Genomic DNA, 24,381 nt, shown 5'->3' with positions numbered 1-24,381 from the left:
CAAAATAAAAACTTGTGTTTAAATGCAGAATGTAATATCTACTGTGATACTATGTAAGAAGAAAGTATTTCCTGCCTTACCCTCTGAAAAGAATAGTTGAAGGTCCTTTGTGGTATATCTTTTATAATGTAGGTCATAAAGTTTCTATTTTTTTTGTTTGATAACACAAAATGGTCAGGTTTTTTGGTTACAAACCCTACTTCTGAGGGAGAAGGAGAGGAGATAAAGCAGGTACAGTATTAACTACTTACTATTTCTGACTAAAGAGAATGTTTTCCATTGTAATATATATTTCAATTAGGTTGTTGAAGATTATGCTGGAAGATGGCAGGTTCCTTTGCCTCAGCTTCAGGTGCTTCAGACGGCGCTCTGTTGTTTCACGTCTGCCTGTGTATCATTCCCAGCTGAATGTGAGCACGTACAATACGTATTGAGTAGCCTAGCTTTGTAAGTACATCTTTTTTTTTTAAATTATTACTTCCTTTACAATATAGACTGTCTGTATTACTTTTATAATAGCAATAGGGTCTCAGAGATACTCAGAGCTTTTAAGAGTGGTTTTACCAGGTGATGTAGCTACGTGGAACCAAGAATTGCTAACTGAGGATACAAAACCTAGAATTTAGTTTAGTCTTTTTATGTCCTTGTTAAATATTCAAGTCAGGTATTACAATGTTGTGTCATAAGGGTTTTCTGGCAAAATGAATAATCTAAAGAAATAAGTGATCACCATACAGACTTCTTGGAAAATCTTATTTTGGAGTATTTGAAGACCAACCTTTGACAGTAATAATTTATCTAAATTTATCTAATTTATCTGTAAATAATTTATCTGAAGTTTTTACTGTTTTACCTCTAGTGATGTAATAAGCTAAGTATTTGTTAAGATAAATTTCTTGTAGTGTTTAAGAAATGAGTCAATTTTAGAATGGATTTTATGTTTGAGTCATCAAAATGCTTATGGGAATGACTTGTTATGCAGCTAACTGACCAAAAGTCATATTCAACTTAAAGAACTGCAGAATGTTAGGTCATAAATCTTGCTATAATCTCGATTTTCTTGATGCTTTGGTGGTTTTCCCACATGAAGGCTGAAAGTGTCAGGGTAATGATCAGTAGATAAGTAAAAGTCCCTTTTTTTTTTAATTGCTCTAAAAACCTACTTTTCAGGCTTCAAAACCTCAATGTTGAATGGAAGCAAAAAAAAAAAATCTTGAAGTGAGTTAAATATACTTATCCGAGATGCAGTGTACTTGACCTTCTCTCAGCAGATGGGGACAGAAACCTAAAAGCTAGCTTTATTGCGAGTTTGGTTTGAGTAAATCAGATTTATTTGTCCAGCTGGTTAAACAGCTTTCTTGTTGAGCAGTGCTTTCAAATACAGCTCGGTATCTCAGTTCAGAATTTCTTGTGGAAATGTCTTGCTCCCGCCTCATCTAGTCATCAGAAGTGAATAGTCTCCTAGTCTTCCTCACTTAGTTTACTTGGTCAGGAGGACTGGGTTGCTTATCCTTTCCACTGTTCTTGAGCTATTAGTACTAATTACATAGGAGTCAAGGGTTTATTCTGTACACTTACAGAGTATATGCTATCTTTAAGTGTTGGTGTGACTTCACCAAAGAGATTTACTGTTTTGTGTGTATGAAATTATTTGACGTGGGACTATTTATGGAAACATAAGACAGTGATTTTTAAAACTGGAATGCTCAGGTATCGGAGAATGACTAGCAGTTGCATCAAAACATGGTGACCTCTGTTTTTTTTTCTACTAGTTTTTAGGAAAAGACTCATAAAGTTCAAACCACACTTTTATACACTTTTAAATATCAAAGCTTGGGAGGAAAAAAGGTAGAAATTCAGGTATTTGTTGTATGTAGGGTGGTAACTTCCTGATAATCTAGAAGTGAATTGGTCACTGAGTTCCTGTCACCCTTGTCTATCTTGGTTTTTGGAGCTGGGTTTACTCACTGAGATTTTCTTCCATTCTAGACTCCAGCTTATTTTTTCTTCTGACTCTGCTTGACTGGTGTAGTTTTGCATGTGGTATTGTAAAGGGATGCTGGGACTTAGTAGTTGCAGCTACCTGGGAGACCTTGCTCAAATTGCTTTTGAAAATTTGGTGTATATTAAGTCTTAGTTCTTGGAGAGCAAAAATCTGCCTGACTGTATTGTCATACTCGAGTAAGATTTCCTTGGTAACCAGGCAATAAACTATTAACAGTAATGACTGTTGCATTTCCTATGCTTACTAGCCTTGCTGTTCATCACAAATGAAGCAGCATCTGTATTGCCATTAATACATTAATGGTGCCAGTATACTAGTGTTCTTAGGCAATCTTCTGATGCCAGTAACATCAAAGTAGTGATGTGATAAATGTAGAAGCACCATTATTATAAACAGGTGGATGTAAATGTGGATCTGCAATCCTGCAGACTGATTTAAGATAACAGGGCCAAGCTGGAATTGACTATAGTAATTTTAAGTGAATGGAGACTGGTGATGAGGAAATACAAATATTTTGATAGCTTCCTTTATTAGTCTGATAAGAGTGTGGAGCAGGTGCATTGATAGGGAAGAAAACTGTAGTTTACACTTGTTCGCTATTAATTTCCAGAGGGTTTTTTTTTTTCAAGATCCTATTCTCTTTAAATCAGTCAAAGCAAATAAAAACAGATCCATGCATCATTTGCTAGAACTAGTTTTGTCTTATTATTTAAGTATCAGTTTGGCTGCTTTCCAGATCATGACATGACTCATGCCTGACCTTTTCTGAGGGTCAAGTATGCTGCAAAATTTTGTTTATCAACATGAAATGAGGTAATGTTTTTCAGAACAAAGTACTTATTTGGGTACTGGTTGTTTTTTCATTCCATATTTGAGTTGAGATTCAAGGACCTAATCTGGAGAAAAGTTCTGTCATTGAACATAATGAATGTGTATCTTAAATTTTCTAGGTCTGTTTTTGGCATAGCTTATCACTTTAGGTTAGGAAAAATACTGCAGCATAAACTAAAGGAAACCTTATTTCTTGATACTTTTGCATTATTCACATACAAAACTTCATTTTGTTTATGTGAATATTAAGATCTTTTAATGCACAATATTTCTGAAAATGTTATTGAGAGAAAAAGTTGTCTTAAGTCTGCTCTTTAACTTCTTTTGAATTAGTGTTATTAAAAGGGAAATGTTTTGTAGGAATACTTTGGGTGTTAACTTTAAATATGTTTAAGTTTGACTTTAAATTTGGGGATAACTGCAGTGAATTTAATTGTTCTGCAAAAGAGTTCCTTGTCCAGCTGTTCATGAAAATCTGCCTTTTGTTTTAAGAGCTGTCGCAACAAAAGACTAAATGCTGTAGTCAGGAAAGAAATTGTCATCAGCAAGCTCTTGACTCAAAAACCTATAGGTTGGAAGAGTGCTGGAACCTCTTTTAGGAGTCATCTTCCACGTTCTCACTCTCTGCCTCCTTATTCTCCCTGTTCGTTTGGAAAAAATGTCTAGAATAATCTTAAAGGAAATTATTCATATTTTCTTCTGTTACGAGACCAAAGCCTTTGCTGTTCAGTCCCGTTTCTAAAACGCCCTAGATACAGTTTTTCTTTCAGTACTATCTTTTCCTCTGAGAGTCGCCCAGTTATTGCCTGCTGCTCATGACTCTCTCAACCAGCAATTGGAGATTATGTTAGTGCAGTACTTGGTAGTTACCTTTTCCAAATAGAAATTAAATTTCTCTGAATCTTAAGGCAGAGCAATAGCAGGTGCACTGGAGCTGTCTGCAGATCCATGAGATCCAACTCGCTAGTTTTTGATTGAATTGACTAGTTGCAAGTATTATCTGGAAGTATGCTTCTGTAAGTGAAGACCTAAATTGACTTGAGCTCTGGAAAGCTACTTTTTACCAACCTCTCTGATTCTGCTGTCAGGATTGATTGTCTCAGTCACTGTATTAAAAATAAATAAAATGCTAGACAAGTATTTTAAGATGATGGAAAACATGGAGGCCACAAGTCAGTTTAAATCTAGGCTGCTGTTGAAAGGATCAGTCCTGCCTTCTCCCTTATCTGCCACCTCTTTTGAGGTAACACTTGTGAATTCATGTTGCTGCACACAGACCTGATTTGCTTAAAAACTTGTTGGTGGCAAAACTGAAGTTTTATCAATTTGTTTGAAAGCCACACAGAAGAGGAATGTAGTTCCAATTGCATATTTGCACAAAGCTCTCCCTTTGAAAATAATCTTCAATGGCTTTCTTTGGAAATATGAAATTAATAGCACCTTTAAACCTGCATCTTCATAGAGAGACTTCGGTGGGCGTTACGGCAAGACAGGCTGAAATGGAATAAAATGTGTTAGTAGAAAGTGCTTATCACACTTGAAAATATGAATTGTTGGGAATCTGCATTCACGTGAAGTTACTATTCCTCGAATGTAACTCCTTATACACTGTGCATACTATAGTAATTTTACAGTTGTCCTCTTTCTTCCTCAAAATCGCTGCAAGTCTGACAAATGCTTTGGCTTTTGAGGAAGGTTCACTTTCATAATGGTGAATGGGGAGCAGCAGTAGGAAGGACATAAGAGTTCTTGAGGGAGAAGATCAGGCAGGTCTAAAAGTCAGTCTAAATGTCCTGAACTTATGAAAAAGGTGCGGCAGAAGGGATTTTAAATTGTGCTTAAGTATAATCTGTTTTATTACTGATCTGGTCTTGTTGGCTTATCTATAGCTGTATTGTATTTGCGACTTGATGCCTGATGAATAATGTGTTTGGAGTGTGTGTGTGTAAGTCTAACTGCCAAAATCCAGCACAAAATAGCAGACCAACATAAAGTTTTTGAAATACAAGTTGCGTTTAGAGAGTGTGGGCATTAGCCAAACTTTTTAGAGCGAGTCTGGCATGGGCATGAGTCTAGAACTTATGAAACTCCTAATTTTGTTTTTAGTGCTGTGAAAACTAATAGACTTACAGTAGTTTCATTTTTTGAATTAACATTTTTAGTTTGGTTGACTTGTCACTACTTCTGTTTTTTAGGAGTTTTTTTGAATTGCTGCTGTTCTTTGGAAAGGATGAGTTCTATGAAGATCCTTTGAAAGATATTTTAGGTTCAATCCAGGTAGTGTTGCCTACTTTCATATAAACCTTTAATATTATTTTAATACGTGTAAAGACAGTTTTTGTGGATATATAACCTGGAGGAAACATGCCATTATAGTGAAAGAAGGTAGCTGCTTTGCTTACATTTATACCCAAAGGGGAAAAGGTATATTTGAAAGGAAAGCTTTTTATTCTTACATTTATCATCAGTATTGCTATTTGAATCTACTTGGACTTAGTAAAATGTACTTCTCTTTGTTTGTAATACCAATCTTGTTAAAGACATATTTTGTGCGTTTCCCATATATAGAAGAGGGAAGCTTTGCTTGTTTATATCTAATTAGAACTTAATGTCATCCAGTGTTGCATACCAGTTCATGACATGAAACCTCAAGTTTCCCTCTGTGGTTTTAAACAGTAAATTTGAAATTGAAGTTCTATCTTAATGAGCTCTTCAGGTCAGCATAAGTTCACATTGTTTAAAACTGTTGTACTCTTGGCTAGGCTGGGACAAGGTTTTGTATGGCTGTATACAACTGCGTAAGATAAGTAGTCCTGGATTTAAAAAACGTAACTTTTTTTGCCAGGTGTCTTTTTGACCTGAACTGATTTTGAGAGTCAAGTTCACTGCATGGGAACACAAGCACTTGTGCAACCATGAGAGGAAACTTTGTTGTAGGGAAAGAAGGGATGAAAACCAGGGTCGTTTCTTCTGTTAATACTGATCATGGAACTGCAGTTTGAAAAATAGCTATCCCTTTGTTATTTTTATGTTGATACCTGTTTGTTACTGCTGCTACAAATTAATGTGTCAGCACTACTTACCTTAATTATCAAACCAGCAGCAATTACATGCTTGATTAGAATTGGTGGAAGAATGGGGTCAAGGAGTGGCTTAGCAGCCTCAGGAATGGGTAGGGTCTCTTGCATAAGAGTAATGGGACATTTTGGCAGTCCTGCAATAAGTGCTTTTCAAAAACAGTCTATGAACAAGAAAGTATTTAGGAAAAAGTGTGATGTATAACACTTTCTTCTCTGTGCTTTTGTATTACAATTCTCAATTGCCTTGACTTCTAAACAATGAATGTATTAAAATATATCTTTACATAATTTTCTAGATAAAGAATTTCTGAATCAGTTGTGTAATCAAACTGGTAGTGAAAACCATTGTTTCAGTTACTTAACCATTTTTTACCATCAAACATATTCACCTGAATATAAAAGAAAAAAAATGAGTTGAAACTAAAAGAATTTACAGCAAAAAAGCATATGTGAAGAAGTTAATTGTATGTGCATAGAAGCCATTCTTCGGCTATATCTTTTTGTTTCAAAATTAGATACCTTTTTCTTGTGATTAAAATTCTACTGTTGATTAACATTAATGTTGACACTTTTACCAGCAAATAACAAGGAGAGGGGGGAACTTGGTACATGTGAAAATCATGGGTGGCTAAAACATTCCGGATTATTTTAGGCAAGCATAATTTCTGTTATGTAGAGATTTGGAGAAAAATGGTTGCTTGAGGAGGGCTGGTGACTCACATGGCTTAATTCCGTTTTTCCCTCATAGAATTCAGACACCATCACTGGATCACAGATCCAGCATCAGCAAGCATGTCTAAATCTGTGCAGACTAGCATGAGGTGAAGACTTCTCCCACAGCGTATGCCAGTAATATCTCTAATTCAAGGAAAGGCGTTTTTGCATTGTTATGGAAATGACAAGCTCTTGCTGCGTGCCTATAAGAAGACATGAGCGTTCTGGCTTCCACAGTTCTGTATTATTGTTTTTAGAGAATATAAGTTGTTGCTTTAGGTCTTTGTGTAGGCCTGGTCAATAAAAGACTTTGTAGCTTGAATTGTTGACTGAGGAAATAATTAAACATGTGTGAGTTTTCTTGTTTCTTATCTTTTGGATGGCCTAACTTTATCTTTAGACAATGCTTTTTTCTTCTTTCTAATTGTTTTTCTTTTTACGTATAGGAATGTCAGAACCTTCTAAATAGATACAGAAATATGAACCTGGAACTAGTGACTCGCATCATCCGAGATGGTGGACCATGGGAGGATCCAGTATTACAAGCAATTCTTAAGGCAAAGCCTGTATCACAGGAATTAGGTATTTCATTTACCACGTTAATTTTTTAGAGTACAGAAAAATGTGCTAAATTATGCTTTTTTTTATATTAAGGTCAGGTGTTTTCAGCTGGTGTTGCACACAATTTAACTATTTTTCTGTAGTAAAATGTACCGGTCCCTTTTTTATTTGAAAGAAAACTAAATTTCTGTGCTAGTAGTTTAAGTCTACTTTTATAGTGTAGAGGTCAGATTATTCAGATACAAGAGGCTACTGAGCAGTTACTTATAAAATGAATTTACCAAATCCAGGTGTTCAACCCCTGAAAGAGCATGGAGAGTGACTTGACTTTAGTTAGGCTACTGAAGTAACATGATCAGGGGAGGACCTGATGTGTATTTCTGTCTCATGGTACTCCGACTCATTTAATTTTTCTTTTAAATTGTAAATACTTGGGCTTGTGGCTTTTCTTGGTTCTGTTTAGAATGAGGCCTGTGACTACACCTGATAGCTGCTTTCTGTTTATGTATATGTAATTCCTAGAGTTGGGAGTAGGAGAAAGATTTCTGTTCAGGCTGCAGAGTAAACCAGCATTTTTAACAGTGCGTGGAAACAAACATTGCCAGTATGTTAATGAAAGTTTGTAAGGGGAAAATATCCAATCTACAGTAAAGTCTTTACTAACATCTTATACTACGTATTTTCTAGCAGTGTTCACAGAGGACCTCTTATAAGTTGTTTCTATTTGATAGTGAAAGAAAATCCTAGTTCTTCTCTAGTTACTGTGGTGTAATGCATGATTCAGATTCATTACTGTGTTTATGACAATGTGTTCATTCTGTAGAGAGGAAGAGGACTATAAAGTCAGAACAGCTCAGTGAGCTGCCTCCTGAACCAGAGAAAGTATTTTGATAGCAAATTAACGTGATTAAGTGGGTAGTCTTTGTTGTTTTTCTCTCTTGTGAAGCAAGCACTTGAGCAACATAGTTTACTCATGATTTTTATTATATATCTGATAAACTTCTAGTCGAATACCTACAGAAACAAAATGAAAACAAAGGGTTATCCTTGTTTTGTTCTGCATCGCATGACGAACTCTAGAAGTTTTGGTGGTTATGATCTCAAGTTAGGTCTCAATCTCCATCTCCAGCAAAGAATTAGTTTAGTCCTTCGCCTTAATGATTCCCTTAGTCATCATGAAGCCTCTATATGATGGGTAGCAGTTTGAGGACTTTTACTTAGTTTTAACGTGGCAGAGTAGGAACGAGATGGCCTGTTGTCACTAGATGATCATTTTGTTTCCTTTTGTTGCAGGCCACATCTCCTTTCCCTCTGCTGAGGTATTCTTCCTCCTTTCATCTTCTGATATCCCCACACACCCCCTTGACATATCTCATCTGTGATGATAAACTTTTTATTTTAGATAATATCTCTTGGAAGCTTTTTCTTTCTTGTCTCACTTCCTCTAAAATCTGATTCTTGTGAAGTCTTACAGAGCAAACATTCTGCACTACTATAGGCTGGCAGTGTTTGCTGTATATTTTGAAACTTGGCCGTATAGTTCCCTCAGGGATCACTATTTTAAATAAGGAAAACTGCCTATTATTGCTGAATCACCAACCATTACTTGCAAAAGTCAGTTTGATAAATATGTACTGTGTGAACTACATAATCCTGTCTTGGATTCATTAATTACACAGAGAAGCTTAGGCCAAGACAAACCTCGCTGTGTCTGTCTTTACATGAATTGTAGTATTGCAGTCTATTTTGAGATGGCTGGAAAGTAAGGCAGTCTTTGGTTTAAAGAAAAATAGCAGGGTTGAAACACAGGAGCGATAAACTTCTAGTAGATTAGGGACAGTAAGGCAGCCTACTGTGAACATCTAGAAGAGTACTGTAGACAAAGGTACACTCAGATGTAAGCAGTTAATTAGTTTCTAAGGTGATGGTTGGCATCTATTGCTGTAAAGCAAAGCATCGCACATGCTGCCTGGACAAGAATAGATGTTGTTTTCCCCAAGCCGTTTTTAATGTATCACAGACTAACTAGTCTAAATGCCGCTATAGTTAGCAGTTGTCTTTGGTTGGGGGGTTAGAAGAGCTGTAAATGCTGCCTTGGGCAAAGAGGGCATTCCACTACAGGGAGGGAGCACAATCCTGCCAGTGGCGTAGCTGGAACTCACAGTCTGTTTAAAAACAGTGTTGGAGGGTGTAGGAGACTCCCTTCCCTGGGAGCTCATGCTGTCAGAAGTAGGATTCTCATTTGTGGAGCAGAGGGGCATACTGACCTAAGAGTTCCCCACACAGAAAGTGGGAATGATATAACAAGTTAACCTGTATTGTGGACTGCAATCTTCCCTCGTTTGAGGGAGAAGGATGTTACAGCCAGTTGTTACACGTGCAGCGTTTTCTTAACATTAGCACATAACAAAAGCTAAGTATTTCTGGCCTGATTTTTCAATGTGAATATTCAGTAATCTGTTGGGTAATGTTTGCATATGAAACTGATGATTTGGTTTATTATCGTAAGTATGTTAATTCAAAAAAGGAGAGGCCTTTACCTGGCTTTAAGGATTGTTCTGTATGATCACTTTTTCTTGTAGTTAATGACCACTGTTAGACCCTGGCTTTTCTTTCAGTTGTCGTCTTTACTAAGTTTGTGCCCAGAAGTGCTAATGGATAGTGGGAATGAGATCTTCTCTTGTGGTGGGCCTTATGGTACATCTATTAACAAATCTCATCTAAAACCTTGTATCACCTTGAATAATATTCCTTAAATGTTCACTAGCATATAATACCATTAGCTTGTGTAAAAATAAAGATGCTAGAGAAATCCTGTTCCTGAGTATAAGGAATGTCTTTCAAACCAGACGTCCTTAAAAAAAAAAAGTTTTAAGTGAAAGCTTGTTATACAAGTAATCTTTTTATTTTTGGGAAAAAAGTTTGTCTTAGCTGTTCAGATTATGGTTTTCAGTAACCAATTCTATTTTTTTAATCATTTTAAGTGTCACTTTAAGTTGCTTGTAACTTTCTTAATACGGGTTCCTTCTAAGGTATAAACTTCCCATGCTCACTTCTAGCCTTCATTGACTTTAAATTGACAATTTCTTTTCTTTTTTCTTTTTTTAAAATATGAAACACTGTATGGTACTACAGGGTATGCACTAGAAATTGTGGGGTTTTAACTCTTTCTGTTAAGGTAGCTGTTGAGAATGTAAGAGGAAGATCAGGCCATATTGTCCAATACATTACACAAATGTTATCACACTGTTAACACCTCGGAGTGTGCATTTACTTGACAAGATGCAAACAATACTCGAAATAAAAGCAGCATTATTGCATTTTGTACCCTTGAGTGATATTTTAACTTTTAATCCTAAGAGATACTAGAAATCTGTGTGATCTTTTATAATAGAGATCTAAAGCATCTTATGTATTTCATAATTCCCAATTACTTAAATGTTAAGTATTTTGAGTATCTCAGTTGAAACAATTTCATTCAAATGTTAGCTTTAAGATTAGCTTTTAGATCTGAAAAACAGATTTCCAGAAATCAGGGCCTAGAATTTAAAGGTATTTAGGGATTTAGAATTGTGCCCAGTAGCACTTTTAGAGGAAGAAAAAGTATTATATTTTCCACTTCTCCAAGCAAAATTAAGGTGTTCAAAGCTACTTAAAGCAACAGCATGTGAATTCTAGTTAACTTTTTTACCACTCCAACCTCTTCCATTTTAATGGGTAATGAGTATCCTGAGTTGTTTTAAACATTTATAGCGTTGGAAGTGACGTCAATCCTATACTTCTGACAATCACCCAGATTCCAGTGCTGAGAAAGGAGGGAATTTTCTTTCTTGAAAATGTTCGTATCTGCTTCTATATAGTGTATATTTTACTAATCCTTTGCAGCACCTTGTGTTGATCTGTTAGAAACAAAATACTGAATTAGATTACTGGTGTAAGAAAAAATAACAATTTCTGTTTCCAAGCAGAAGGACAGATTCTTGATGGTGTTTAATTTAATACGATAGCTTCTTTAGCAGAGCCTTTTTTTATATTATTTGTTGACATTGCACTATTAAAAACAACATTACATTTAAATATATTTGTTGTTTGGACTTCATATTCTAATTGCCTTTAAATCTTTCTTTTCTGTACAGTTAACAAATATTTAAGCTCTGAAAATCCACTGTTCTTTGAACTACGTGCCAGATACCTTATTGCCTGTGAACGCATCCCTGAGGCAATGGCTCTTATCAAATCTTGCATAAATCATCCAGATATCAGTAAAGATCTGTATTTCCATCAAGCTCTTTTCACCTGTCTTTATATGTCACCATTAGAAGATCAGCTATTCCAGGAGGTATTGTTTGTCAGTATACATTTTTTTAATGAAGTGGTACATTATACTTACTGTATACAAGTTGTCAAGAGGAGCATATGGAACTCTGTTTTTGTAGAACCAAATGTCATAAAATCGGGCAACTACACCGGTGTTGCTTAACTTAGTGCTGGCTTAAGCTTTGAAAAGTTAATGTTAAGCGCCTACAAATCTTGTTGACCTAAATGCAATTTTTTTGGTCAAGTTTACTTGTAGATATATTCCCTAAATAACTTGAGTCATTAATATTTTGTAACTTGAGTGTATCGACTATTTTACTATTGATTATTATTCTAGCAAAAGCACTTGAGCCTAATTGATGTCAGTCCAGTGTTTTGTACATTATATAGTTTTGTTCGCCTTCAAGTTTTTTTAATGATGCCCCAGTATGTAAAATGACACTTTAGCTGAATGTGGCCCTACTTTTATCACTGATAGCATTTACTAGATAATAATGCTTTTCTTAACCTTGTTTTAAGAACAAGCTACCATCGTGCAAAAAAGTGCTTTTGTGTAGTCTTTTAATTTCTCAGACAATTATTCTAATTGTCATTACTCTCAGAAATATGAAAGAACGCTAAATATCTCCAAAATCTCTATTTACAGACCTCCACAAAAGCTGTTCCAAAGAAATCCTATGTTGATAGCAATTCCTGAAGTTTTCAGTAGCTTCTTTAATATAGCAAGGTCTGATAGGTTTTTATTTCATGTTAGCAAATTTATCTAAATTGATTTTATTTTAATTGTATAGCACTTGTTGAGGACTGATTGCAAGAGTGGAATTGAGATCATCTGCAACACTGAAAAAGAAGGGAAGACTACCTTAGCCTTACAGCTATGTGAATCGTTCCTAGTCCCACAGCTTCAAAATGGGGACATGTATTGTATATGGTAAATACTTTATTTCTGGTGAAGCAGCTTAGCAGATAATAAATGCTTATTGCCAAAATGAAACTCACCTAACTTTGAGATGTAGCTCAAGTTTAAAATACCAGATAAAAACATTCTAACATGATTTTTAAACATTCCTAGTACATCTGTTACGCCTATTGCCTTTTTACATGCGATCATGCACAGTAGTAGCCTACATAGTACATAACACTTACTAACTGTTTCAAAGTAACAGAAGGGTGAGCTTTTACATACATCAGGCTGTAAATAGCTATAAATATGGCATTTATTATTAGCAATGTGTAACAATATGCAGTCTGTAGACTCTCTGGCAATACAGATGTTTTGCTGTTCTGCTAGTTAGATGACACTGCTTATAATAACCAAACTGTAGTATGTCACCAATCTGTCTAAAAAGAGAATATGTGGTTCTGAAAATGTGCTATGAATTATGCAAACTTTTACTTCATAAACAGAGCCATAACATAAATGGTGGTCCTCTAGAAAACATTTATGTAAGAATGTCTTCGTACACCCTGAATCAGCTTGATAGTGGGATGTTTTTACGGCTAAGAAGAGTTTTCTAAAGAGTTGTCAAAAATTTCATCATTCTGAGGACTGAAAGATGGCTAAGGAAGATAATCCTTCTGTTTAGCCTGTATAATTTCTGTACCTAAAGTTAACATCTGCATTCCTTGATAAAGTATGCTTAAATTGTTTGTTTGATTATGCAGTTGAAGCAAAAAGGCTTAGTCAGCAAGGATTTGGGTTTTTTTAATCAATAGAGATCAAATTATTAATCTGCATAACTAATTTTAATATGGAGTTCAGACTCTAGGATTTCCCTGTTCCCAGATTTCAGGGAACTGAAAAGTAAGATGTCTCTCCTCTTTTTTTTTTTTTTTTTTTTTTTTTTTTTTTTTTTTTTTTTTTTTTTTTTTTTTTTTTTTTTTTTTTTTTTTTTTTTTTTTTTTTTTTTTTTTTTTTTTTTTTTTTTTTTTTTTTTTTTTTTTTTTTTTTTTTTTTTTTTTTTTTTTTTTTTTTTTTTTTTTTTTTTTTTTTTTTTTTTTTTTTTTTTTTTTTTTTTTTTTTTTTTTTTTTTTTTTTTTTTTTTTTTTTTTTTTTTTTTTTTTTTTTTTTTTTTTTTTTTTTTTTTTTTTTTTTTTTTTTTTTTTTTTTTTTTTTTTTTTTTTTTTTTTTTTTTTTTTTTTTTTTTTTTTTTTTTTTTTTTTTTTTTTTTTTTTTTTTTTTTTTTTTTTTTTTTTTTTTTTTTTTTTTTTTTCCCTTCTTGAGGAAGTAATGAAGGTCAGACATGATAATGCTTGGTTTGTTAATAAAGTTTTTCCTTGACTATTGGATGAGTAATTGATTGTGTTGAATCAAAACCTTTGGAATTATGATTATGACCTACGTTTATAATACAATGTATTGGCAATACCTAGTGGCGTTTTTCATTGTCTGTCCAGAAAAAGGTGGGCATGACTGTCCCCATAGGACAGACGAAGTTGTTCAACCAAAAAGGTACCTAGTTTGTGTGAGCCCAGTGACCAACTTTGGAATGGAATCCGACTTTGCTGATTCCTCCCCAAATGCTGGATCTCCTGACTTCTTACTTATCAGGAAATTTGCAGATGTAACCTGCACGTATTAGTTACATGGTTAGTGCTCTCTGTTTTGGGGATTCAGTCTTTTAAGAAGTGCATTTTAAATATTGGAATTAAACCACTTTTTATGCCTTTTGCTATAGTAACTTGTTAACTTTGCTCTTACCCAGTTGATCATTAAGTTTTGCATCATCCATTTTGAAAATTGCTATTCAAACAAGATGTCTGTCCTTATGTTCTGGCAAAGCGGATGTCAAAAATGAAATTCCAGAAGAGACTGAAGTACTGTTTGATATCTGCTTATCAAGGAAGCCATTTTGGCATCTCTTAGTATTTTAATCCTCTGTTCAGAATATAGAACTTGAGGATCTTTTGAAAGAGTTCAGAGCAGTTATGTCTGTGCAGCTAGAACAGCTGTTTCATTCTTTTAAAAATGCTGAGCCTTAACAATTGTGTACCCAACAAGAGAAATCTGCATAACGCTTGATAGATAATGTAAACTGGAACAAAGCTTGTGAAGGCATGTAATTCAAATTTTCGAAGAAGTAGGAGCCAGGTTAAATTAACCCACATCGTGTATTTTTCCCTAGAGAAGTTTTTAACATCTTCAGCACAGCGTAAATCATCTTGCCTTGTCTGGAATTGAGGACCTTGCAGATCTAGCAGCAAACACTACTAGCAAAGATAAGATACCAAAATAGATTAGAAAGCTGTAAATAGCAGATACTTGCTATCGCTTCGTGTGAAGCAGCCTATATGAAATCTTCACGCTGAAACATTAGCTCTTACTATGTCAGAGGAAGATGGACTTTAAGCAGCTCTGTCACAAAACTCTTACTGTTTTCATTGACATTAAGAATAAATTCTAGATTCAGATAATCTGAATTATTTTTCTGAAGTGAAAGCCCACTTACAAATTAATCAGAAAGCAAGCTGTGCTTGGTCTTACTAGAAATATTTGTGTACAAGGAATTGGTAAGAGATCAGTCCATAATGATGTGATTAATGACTTTCTAGTATCAAAAAGTGATGTCTCTTCAGGAAGACAGCCAAAATGTTGATGGAACAGGTGTAGCAGAACGGCTTGCCTTTCGCAATTTGTAAATGCTGTTTTGGCTGTTTTCAAGTGGTTCCTATGCAGTAAATTCAGTAAGTCAGGGAATTTTTCCCACCCGTTCGTTCATTCTTTGGCCTTTAGGTAATTTTTGTGAATTGGATAACATTTTTGGTAAAGTGTGCTATCTATACCCAAGAAAAGATAGACTTTCTACTTATCAACAATAGCAAAGATTTTAGATCTAGGTCAGGTAGGGCAGGCTTAACCATTCTCTTATGTTGCTGATGGAGGCATGCAATGGGTTTGGTGTTTTGCAGGGGGTTAACAGGCTGGAATACCTGGTTGCTGCTGGTAAAGAGGTACCGAGTTCTGTGATCTCACAGTAACAATTTAAATTGCCCCAACACATGTCCATAATACTTTAAGCACAGGCCTCAGTGTGAACTAAGTTATACTATCCAAGAAGTAAATGTCATTAAGTACTGTACTACTATGCCGTAATAATTGAGCAAATAGAAAACTACCCCTGCCTACATTATCTCAAGTTTATCATCTGTGTTGTCGTCAGTGACACAGAAGTATCTCAAGTGCTGCTGACTTCAGTGTTAAAGTTGGTATCCAAAGCATTTAAGTGGTTGAAACAGAGTCCAGTCAGCTCTTTGAGAATGCTTTAATCCTTAATGATTATCAAAGACAGAAATGTGCTTGAGAAGGAGAAGCCTCCATGTTTACATGGAGGAATAAGACTGAAATACTGTTTCACATCAGGGTCTAGTCAAATGGTGGTTAAGCTGATTTAACAGCTTGCTCTTCACCCATGGAGCTGTTCCTTCTACTTTCAGTTTTCTCCATTCCTTTTTCAGTTCTTTCCTTGTGCCAGCCGTCACACTTGTCTGAACACGTGGCAAGCCACTTTAACCACTAATCTCTCAGAAGAATAATTTGAGTTTTCTCAAATTCTCTGGGATTAGTGTTGAAATGGCTTGCTCTGAAATGGTATGAGACAAAGCAGAGAATAAGTTGTATTATTTAACTGCTGTAACATTTAACAGCAAAAATGTTCAGTTCTTCTGTACTTCAGGTTGAGACTTTTACTGAATTTTTATTAATGGTTTGGTGCACGAAGACGCTAGTTTCAAACTTACACGTGAAGTTTGCAAAGACTTTCAGGAATTTAGATTTCCAGCCTGGTAAAGGCAGATGTGAACAGCTTGTATCTTTAGAAAACCTGTAAGACTAATTTTTTGTGGGTAGAGCTGCTTATAGAACTCCTTTTTCACAGTTTCCCCCATGTAAGCTTGATCTTTCTTTCAACTTCAGTTTTCTTGGGTTCTGAATGAAAGAAAACAATCAAGCTCTCTTGTCTAGCTCTTAAAATGTCAAGCAGAATTGTAGAGCTGTCCTAAATTTAAAAGTGAAGTTGGTGTTTTGTCAGAGGCAGTTCTGTCGCTTCCCTTCATGCAGGCACTGACCTCACTAGACAAGCTTAGTCTCAAAAGGTTTGTCTGGTTTGTCTGATTTGTATCTGGCACAAACCAGAGACTCTGGAAGATCAACCAAATATTTTGTCAGTAACTGGGTTTGTGTTTTCTGAGGGAGGAGGCTGGTGGAATAAAAAAGTGTCTTCCTTCAGAAAATGAAAGTCAATTGGTCCCCTGTTTTCATTGTAATGTTATGGTGGGATTTCTGCCTAGTCCTAACTAGATCTACTCCTGTGTAAAATCTCTGTGCTGGCAAATTTTCTTATAACTAAAAGTTAAGTGCAGTTGCCCTTCCGAGTCTCTGAATTAAAGTGCATAGAAATTAGAGGCTGTAAATTTCAATTAGCTATATTTTATAGACTAAACACAGTACCTGTGTAGGAGTTCTGCTGCAGAGTCTAGCAATCTGTTCTTATGTGTCCTTCTATCAGTCAGAAATGTTGTTTGACTGAGGATCATAGAGATGTGTGAATAGCTGTAGAGCCTGATACTTTCATGTAACTGCTATCGGCTAGAAAGACCAGTGATGACAGCAGTAAAAAAAAAAACCTGTGTTGTAATATGCATAACTGGAGAACATCGATATTTCCTGTCAATGGACCATATCAGAAGCTAGCTTTCTACAACGCTCCCATTTTCCACATTCAAACACTTCTTTTCCTGAAGGACTCCTCATCCTTGTACTGCAAGTAACTTAATCCCAAGAGCACACAGCTTGCTGTTCAGCCTGACGTTTGTTGCCTGTGGTGTTAAGGGCTAGATGCTGTAGAATCTGATTTTATTATGCAGTTCTCTGATACTAAGCTGAATACATTAATATTTTGTTGAATATTTAATTGGCTTAGTGATAGGAGATACCCTGAAAGCTTTAACAAAGTAATTAAGTTGCATTTTCCATTGTGCATAGTTGTGGTGTTAGTTAGATTGGTATTACACCCTCAAATATGATTTTAGTTACAGAATATGCAAATAGTTGTTCTTAGTAATGCATCATGCTTAGTGATGGAGTTCTAAAACTCAATCTAATTGAAATATTTTGTTCTGTACTTATAGGGACCTGATCTTCATTTGGAGTAAACTGCAGCTTAAATCTAACCCATCAAAACAAGTATTTGTTGACCAGTGCTACCAGCTTTTAAGAATTGCTACAAATGTCAGAGTAATTTTCCCTTTCATGAAAGTCATTAAGGATGAAGTAAGTTTTGTTTGTTTGTTTTGCCCCACCCCCCATTCTTTTTGTAACTAGTTAAAGTAAAGAGAAGTGATGTTTATATTGTGCAATGGCAGCTTTTTCTGGAAAGTTAAGAGGGAAGGACACAATATTAGCTTAAAAATTTTCTCAAGTTCCAGATGTGCTTCAGTATCATGATTGCCCGTGATCTGTTGTGTGTGTTTAAGATTTTTTTTATTTTACTGAATTCTGAGTTTTTCTTTCTGTCTGCAGTAAGTTTGAGGAATGTCATGCCCTATAAATAAATGGGGAAATTAATAATAAATACACAGACTAAATGTGAAAGATGCATCAGTAGGTTTTTTTTTTTTCAGCCTGGCTCCTTAAGGAAATCAGACTTGTGTAATACCATTGTTATCTGCCTTTCACCTTTGTTAAGTTCTGAATCCTTTCACTGGTTCCAATCAAATCTGAGGAAGTGCTTAATGTAACATAAAGGAAAAGCTGGACATAATTTTGCTTCAGAAAAGTGCAGTGTTTCACGCTTCAGATGTTAGTCTTATACTGTCCCATACAAACATCTGCAAAAGATGTAATGTGCAACACTTCACACACAGGAGTGTGAGTTGTTTCCAAACAAATGTTGTTTTTTATCATTAACCTGACCGAACAGAGCTCCTTCATATTCTATGCCCGAAGTGAATTATAAATTATTTTGTCACGGGTGCTGCTGTACAGTTCTAAATGCAATGATTTGCTGCTGTTCAAGATTTTAATCTCAGTATGTATTCTAAAATACTTGTGGTGACATGAATAACTTTTATTTGTATTTGCATCTGAATGATCGTATTTTTTAATAACCCACTACATATGGAGCATTGTATGTATTTGTTAACATACATTTAAATATAGGTAGGTATTAATTATTTCTAAACTTCCTGAAACTCTTTTTACTTTAATCTGCTACCTGTTGGGCAGTTTGTTTCTGATCATCCCTCTGAATTACATGTTCATGGCAGGGCCCCCAGCCTGAAGTGTGGAATAGGAATTCTGCCCATTGGAAGGATAGTTTGTCAATTCTGAAAAGTCAAGCCTTTTAGGATGCTTGGCCGTGGGTTGTTATGGTTTCCCTGGTGGTCATTGTTCAAAATTGAGGGCAATATTTTATAGCTTGTATTTTTATGCAATGCAAGTTAAATGAGTTAGAACAGAGGCAAAATATAGAGTAACTGTCCAATTATAATGTGACACAGCCTAGATAGTGAATATGCAGACAGAAGATACTGCTAGATCAGATATGATTTGCCGCAGTCTTATTTTATATTGCCAAATAATTAATCTTCTTTAACTATAGAACTGCACGTGGCAAAAGCATCTGAAGCTTTGTTTACAGTAGCTGTGTAGCTTTCAGTGCAAACCAGATGTTATTTTTGAGCACTTTTTGTATCTGTATTTATAGTCTTTGAGCATTATTTTAAAATGTACATGCCTTTAGGTGAAGTTTACTAGCAGGATGCTTTCTGAACTCCTAACTGTTTTGCAAGTAGATGAATATAAATACATGGGATGTTGATGTTTGGGCATTGTTTAGACTAGTTCTTTTTTTTTTTCTGTGGGTCTGATTTTTTTTAATTTTACTTTCAAGCTGTAGACTTCCGTAAGCCCATAAGGAAAATACCATTATGCATACTTTATAATTATGTACACTGTAATTCCCTTTCTGCAGGTTGGTGAAGATGGTCTTCAGATATGTGTTGAGATATGTGGATGTGCCCTACAGTTAGACCTCCGTGAAGATCCCAACATGAAAAGTCTTATTTATAAAGCAATTGCTCATTTTCTGCCAAATGACTTGGAGATCCTCAGAATTTGTGCTCTTTCAATCTTTTTTCTTGAGCGCACCTTGGAATCGTACTACACTGTTGAACATTTGTATAAATGTGCAGATGAAGAATACAATGAGTGCACTAGTTCTGTTCAAAACCGTGTACGTTTTGAATTGCTTCCGATTTTGAAAAAAGGTTTGTTTTTTGATCCTGAGTTTTGGAATTTCTTGATGATCAAGCAGAATTGTTTAGCATTATTGGGGGATAAAGCCTTTGTTGGCTTAAGTGAAAGTACACTGGAAAACTCTACTGCAAATACAGAGAAGATAACAGAGTATAGGGCTCTGAGCGAGGAACGTGTCTGTTTAACAGATGTCAGCAATGGGGAACTTGACCCTGAAGACCTCTCTGAAGCCCAGTCCAAAGGTAATGCCAAAAAGAACCATGAAGCTCTTGAGGCATCTAAAATGTTAGATCAAACTGTACCAAGGCACCGCTGTGTGATATGCAACAAGGAATTTGTTGGTGGTCACATCGTGAAACATGCACAAGCTCACCAAAAAAAGGGCAGTTTTTCCTGTGTACTTTGCACCAGAAAGTTCAGGCAAAGAGGACTTATGCTGAAGCACTTAAAGAATCACGTCAGGAAGATAGAAAGGCAACATCTTGCTGCAGTTCTTGAGGCTAGTCAGCAGGCTCCTGCTCTTAATGAACTAGAATGTTCTGATGTTTCTCTGTCTCTTGAAAACGGGAATTCTGATGGTTCCAAAGATAATGAACCAGAGACTGCAATAGCTCCAAGTGCTGACCAAGTGGTCCAAGTGGAGGAGGAGAATGCAGAACAGGTATTTGATGCGGTGGAAAACCATCTAAGTGACCAGGATGATGCTACTGAAAATAGTAGTGACAGCTGTTTTAATAACGTTCCTGATGCTTTAAGTACAGAAAGTTTGCCGGAAGATGATGAGAGCTCCAGTAAAGAGTCACCTATTCTGCATAAAGTGAATGGAGCTTTTTGCCCTCAAAAAGACATTGATGCTATGGATGAGGAAGGAAGCTTTAAGTGCCCTGCTAATGGTTGTGCTAGAGTGTTTAAAAAGATAAGATTCCTCAATAAACACGCAAGAAAAGCTCATCCAACTGATTTGAAGGTGCAGCAGCATATAATGAAATGGAATAAAGGAAAATGCCGGTTCTGCCAGAGAAAATTTGCTGATTCCCAACATTTTATAGACCACCTGAAGAGACATGTGTATCCAAATGTTTACTTTTGTTTACACTTTAATTGTAATCAGAGATTTAAGCTGTCAACTGAGCTTGCAGAACATACAAAAAGTCATAGTGTTTTTAAAGCTCAATGCAATTTTGCAGAGTGCTGTGAGCTATTTGAGGAGCTCCCTTTGCTGTACGAACATGAGGCTCAGCATTATTTAAATAAAACACCAGAATGTTCAGAAGATGCAAGTGAAAAAGATTCTTCAGATGATCCTTCAGAACTTTGTAGTTACCAAGATGATGATGAATCTGTTAATGAAAAAGAAACTGTAGATTTACCAATTCCAACTTGGAAGTCAAGGAAGGATTCTACAGAACCAAAGACATATATTCAAAGTGTTGAGAAGAAAGCAAATAATGTAATTCACAATGGAAATGAAAGTTCATCTGAGGGTGGCACTACAGTTTTAAGTTTGATAGACCAAAAGACACCTGTGTTACAGCCAAATTCTGAAAACTGTAATGTTGTTAGCGACCAACTAGTCAATGGGCACAGTGACGTAGATCAGACATCATCAAAGTCATCAGAAATACCTTTGGACAGAGTGGCAGATGAAACAAGGACAGAAAATGGGTCAGTGTTACCAGTTTTACAGAATTGTCATGATATACCACAAAATAATGCTGCTGCCTCGCAATTACCTTCTAAACCAAATCAGACAACAGAGAATACTTCATATGGTGTCATCTTAACAAAACCGTATGTTAGACCATTGCCTCCAAGTTATCTTGATGAACGATACATTAGCATGCCAAAACGTAGAAAAATTTTGACTGATAAAGTAGATGCTCATTCTGAACAAGATAAATTTTGTAGCAAATCAACAGAAAGATTTAGATGTGGCAACTGCTTGACCATCTACTGTAATTCAGAAGCACTTGAGGCTCACCTTGCACAAAAGAAGTGTCAGACGCTCTTTGGATTCGATTCAGATGATGAAAGTAAGTCTTACAGTCCTTCTGGGTTGGTTTGTTTGGAGGAAAATACCAACCAGAAAACGGTCTTTGAAAACAGGCAACCTGATGGAATAGATAAGACAGACACAACTTCTAAGCAATTGTAGTATGCTAGAACTTAGAGAAGTAAATCACAGTACTGTGCTAAATTGGAAGCTCAAATTGGACATGCTGTTTAGAATAAGAAAGAGGTGTTGAGAATTGGTAGACAACTCTAATGGAAAAGGCTTCTCGTAAGACAGAAGGGGGTAATTCAATCTGTCTTTCCTTGCATGTTTGAAACTAAACATGTCGAAAAACAAAAGCAGTGTTCTAGATTAAAGAATTATTTACATTGGTTAGTCTTCATTTTGATCCCAATGCATTTTCTTTTGCAGGTGCCTGATTCAATGTTGTGGGAAAATGTATCGAACGAGGAGTGGTGTAAGAAAACACTACATGAAGAAGCATCAGTTAATTTCCCAGTTGGCCTTAATCATAAAGCAGTCTCAAATTACTAAAGAAAAACATGACCTTGATAAAGACAAAGCACATTTTCTAGACAAAACTCACAGAGGAGTAGCAGGAGCTCTGCAGGTCTTGAGTCCAGAAAGGTTGCTACAAAATCCCCAAAGTACCAGTTATCCGAAAAGCCACATTCATTCCAAATGTGTGATTGAAGCTTAGTGGCACAGTCTTTCTAGCATGAAGGCTTAAGGAAAATAAGGCATACAGTTGAGCAAGCAGAGAAAGCAGAGGTGTTAATTGCCTTATGGAAATAAAACCAGCCAATTCTGAAAGCTGCTTTAGTTGGAAAATGTGTGGTTAAAGGATATCCATCCACACAGCTGGGAAGGAATCATTCAAGAAGCTGTTACATTATTATAATATGGATAAGAAATGCGTAGAGGAACCATGCATTCTTTTTTTCGAAGTTTGAGTATGATTCCATTATCTGCTAAAAAGCATGGAGCTCATTTAGTAAACTTATACTCAGAATCCAGAAAGAGGAATGTAGAAAGAAATCTAAGATGGATGGAATGCTCGAATAGCCAAAAACTTGGAAGTACAGAGCATGCAAGGAAAAGTGAGTTGATGTGATATGAAGTGTGGAAGTTGCATGCATCTGGTTTCCACTGTGCATAAGAGAAGCCCTTTTCAAGGCTATGGTAAATGTGTATGTTAAGAGTGTCCTGTAAAACATCTGTTGTAGGTGCAGGAAGACTAATACAAGCAGTACATGCACAGATTGTGTGGATATTAACAGAAGCAGATTGAAACAAATACAGAAGGTGAAGGGGGTTAAGCTTGCATTACAGGGCAGAGTTAAACTAATTTTATGTGAATACAGAGGTCCTTCAGCTGTTGGTATGACTGAAAAGAACTTGAGATGGCTTCCTGTTTTAAAAAAAAAAGTTTTTTTTTTTTTAAAAAAAAAGGGCAGTCATAAGCAAAGCATATGTCAAGTTGGGGGAAAAAAAAAAAGATCAGGAAGAGCCTGTTTGTGATGTTGCTTAATGGTGGTAGGTCACAACTCAGTACTGTAACTACTTACTGCCTAGAGGAAGGGAGAAAATACGTATTGACTCAACCTTAAGACGCATTACAACCCTATCTAGTAGCATCTCTTGAAAAGATGGCCTTTCCCAGAAGTTAGTGAAGGAGTTAGATTTAAATGTTAAGCACTTTATCCAAAATTCACTGTTCATAGAAACAATCAGAATGTGAAGATGGGAAATCTGAGTCATTCAGCTCTATATGTAACATTGAAATACAGGACATTTGGAAACCAGAAAAGATGCTGTTGTAGTTCATGGTCTTCCCACCCCAAACAGAGGTGTGGCAAACATGCACATTGTCTAATTACTGTGCTAATTTATCCTCTAATTTATCTTATACTGTCTTGCCACCTAAAAATGTTTTATTTGGGATCCTGTTCTATGCGGGTAGCTGAAAATTTTAATGTGATTGTAGGCACGGAAGGTATAGTGGTGAGAACTGGTGTGTACAGATGGAGTCATCACAGAAATGTAGGACAGCAAAGACCAACTGTTCCTGCTCAGCTAGTTTGCTTACTGAATAGTTCATCACAATGCGTGTATGGCATAATAAGATGATCAACTTGCTTAAATCAACAGATATGTAAAAACTAATGAGTAAAAAATCAAGAGGTACATAAAAGATCTGCTCATTGTAGCAATGGCTCACACTTGCAAACCTAAGGGTTTCATTGTAAAATAGGCTGTTAAGTAGTTCTGAAACTTAAACTTAATAGTTCAGTAATGCCTCTGCTAATAATCCTCTGTGAAATTAAACAGATATTTGCATTGATTCTGCTTCCTTTTCCCCTCCTGGGAGGTAAAAAGAACACAAATTCAAAATCATACTCTTTTGAATTCTAGAAAAATTTTGCCTTAACTTTGAGCTGGATTAATGTAAAAGGTTATAAAATTATGATCACAGGTATGTGTGCATTACATTAATACTGATGACTGGCCCACTTTCAGAGATTTGTATGACATTTGAGGCACCAAAGAATTTTTTTTGCAGTTGCAAAAAAAACTGATTTAAATGCATCCTTCATTATATATA

At 35.6% G+C, this 24,381-nt stretch overlaps 1 protein-coding gene across 1 annotated transcript; it reads left to right on the top strand.

Annotated features, from left to right (window-relative positions):
• Nucleotides 1–307: 307 nt before the first annotated feature.
• On the top strand, nt 308–24,381 carry ZNF654 (zinc finger protein 654). Its single transcript, XM_019470834.1, has 8 exons — nt 308–447; nt 5,032–5,113; nt 7,077–7,212; nt 11,328–11,530; nt 12,300–12,439; nt 17,635–17,776; nt 19,479–21,795; nt 22,188–24,381. Exons 3-8 carry the CDS (start codon nt 7,110–7,112, stop codon nt 22,193–22,195), a joined length of 2,913 nt encoding a protein of 970 aa, XP_019326379.1. The 5' UTR covers nt 308–447; nt 5,032–5,113; nt 7,077–7,109; the 3' UTR covers nt 22,196–24,381.

This window comes from Aptenodytes forsteri, unplaced genomic scaffold, assembly GCF_000699145.1.
Source record: "Aptenodytes forsteri isolate BGI_AS27 unplaced genomic scaffold, ASM69914v1 Scaffold287, whole genome shotgun sequence".
Lineage (NCBI taxonomy): Eukaryota > Metazoa > Chordata > Aves > Sphenisciformes > Spheniscidae > Aptenodytes > Aptenodytes forsteri.
The sequence above is the reverse complement of the archived record's forward strand: the minus strand, read 5'-3'. Positions and strand labels throughout refer to the sequence as shown.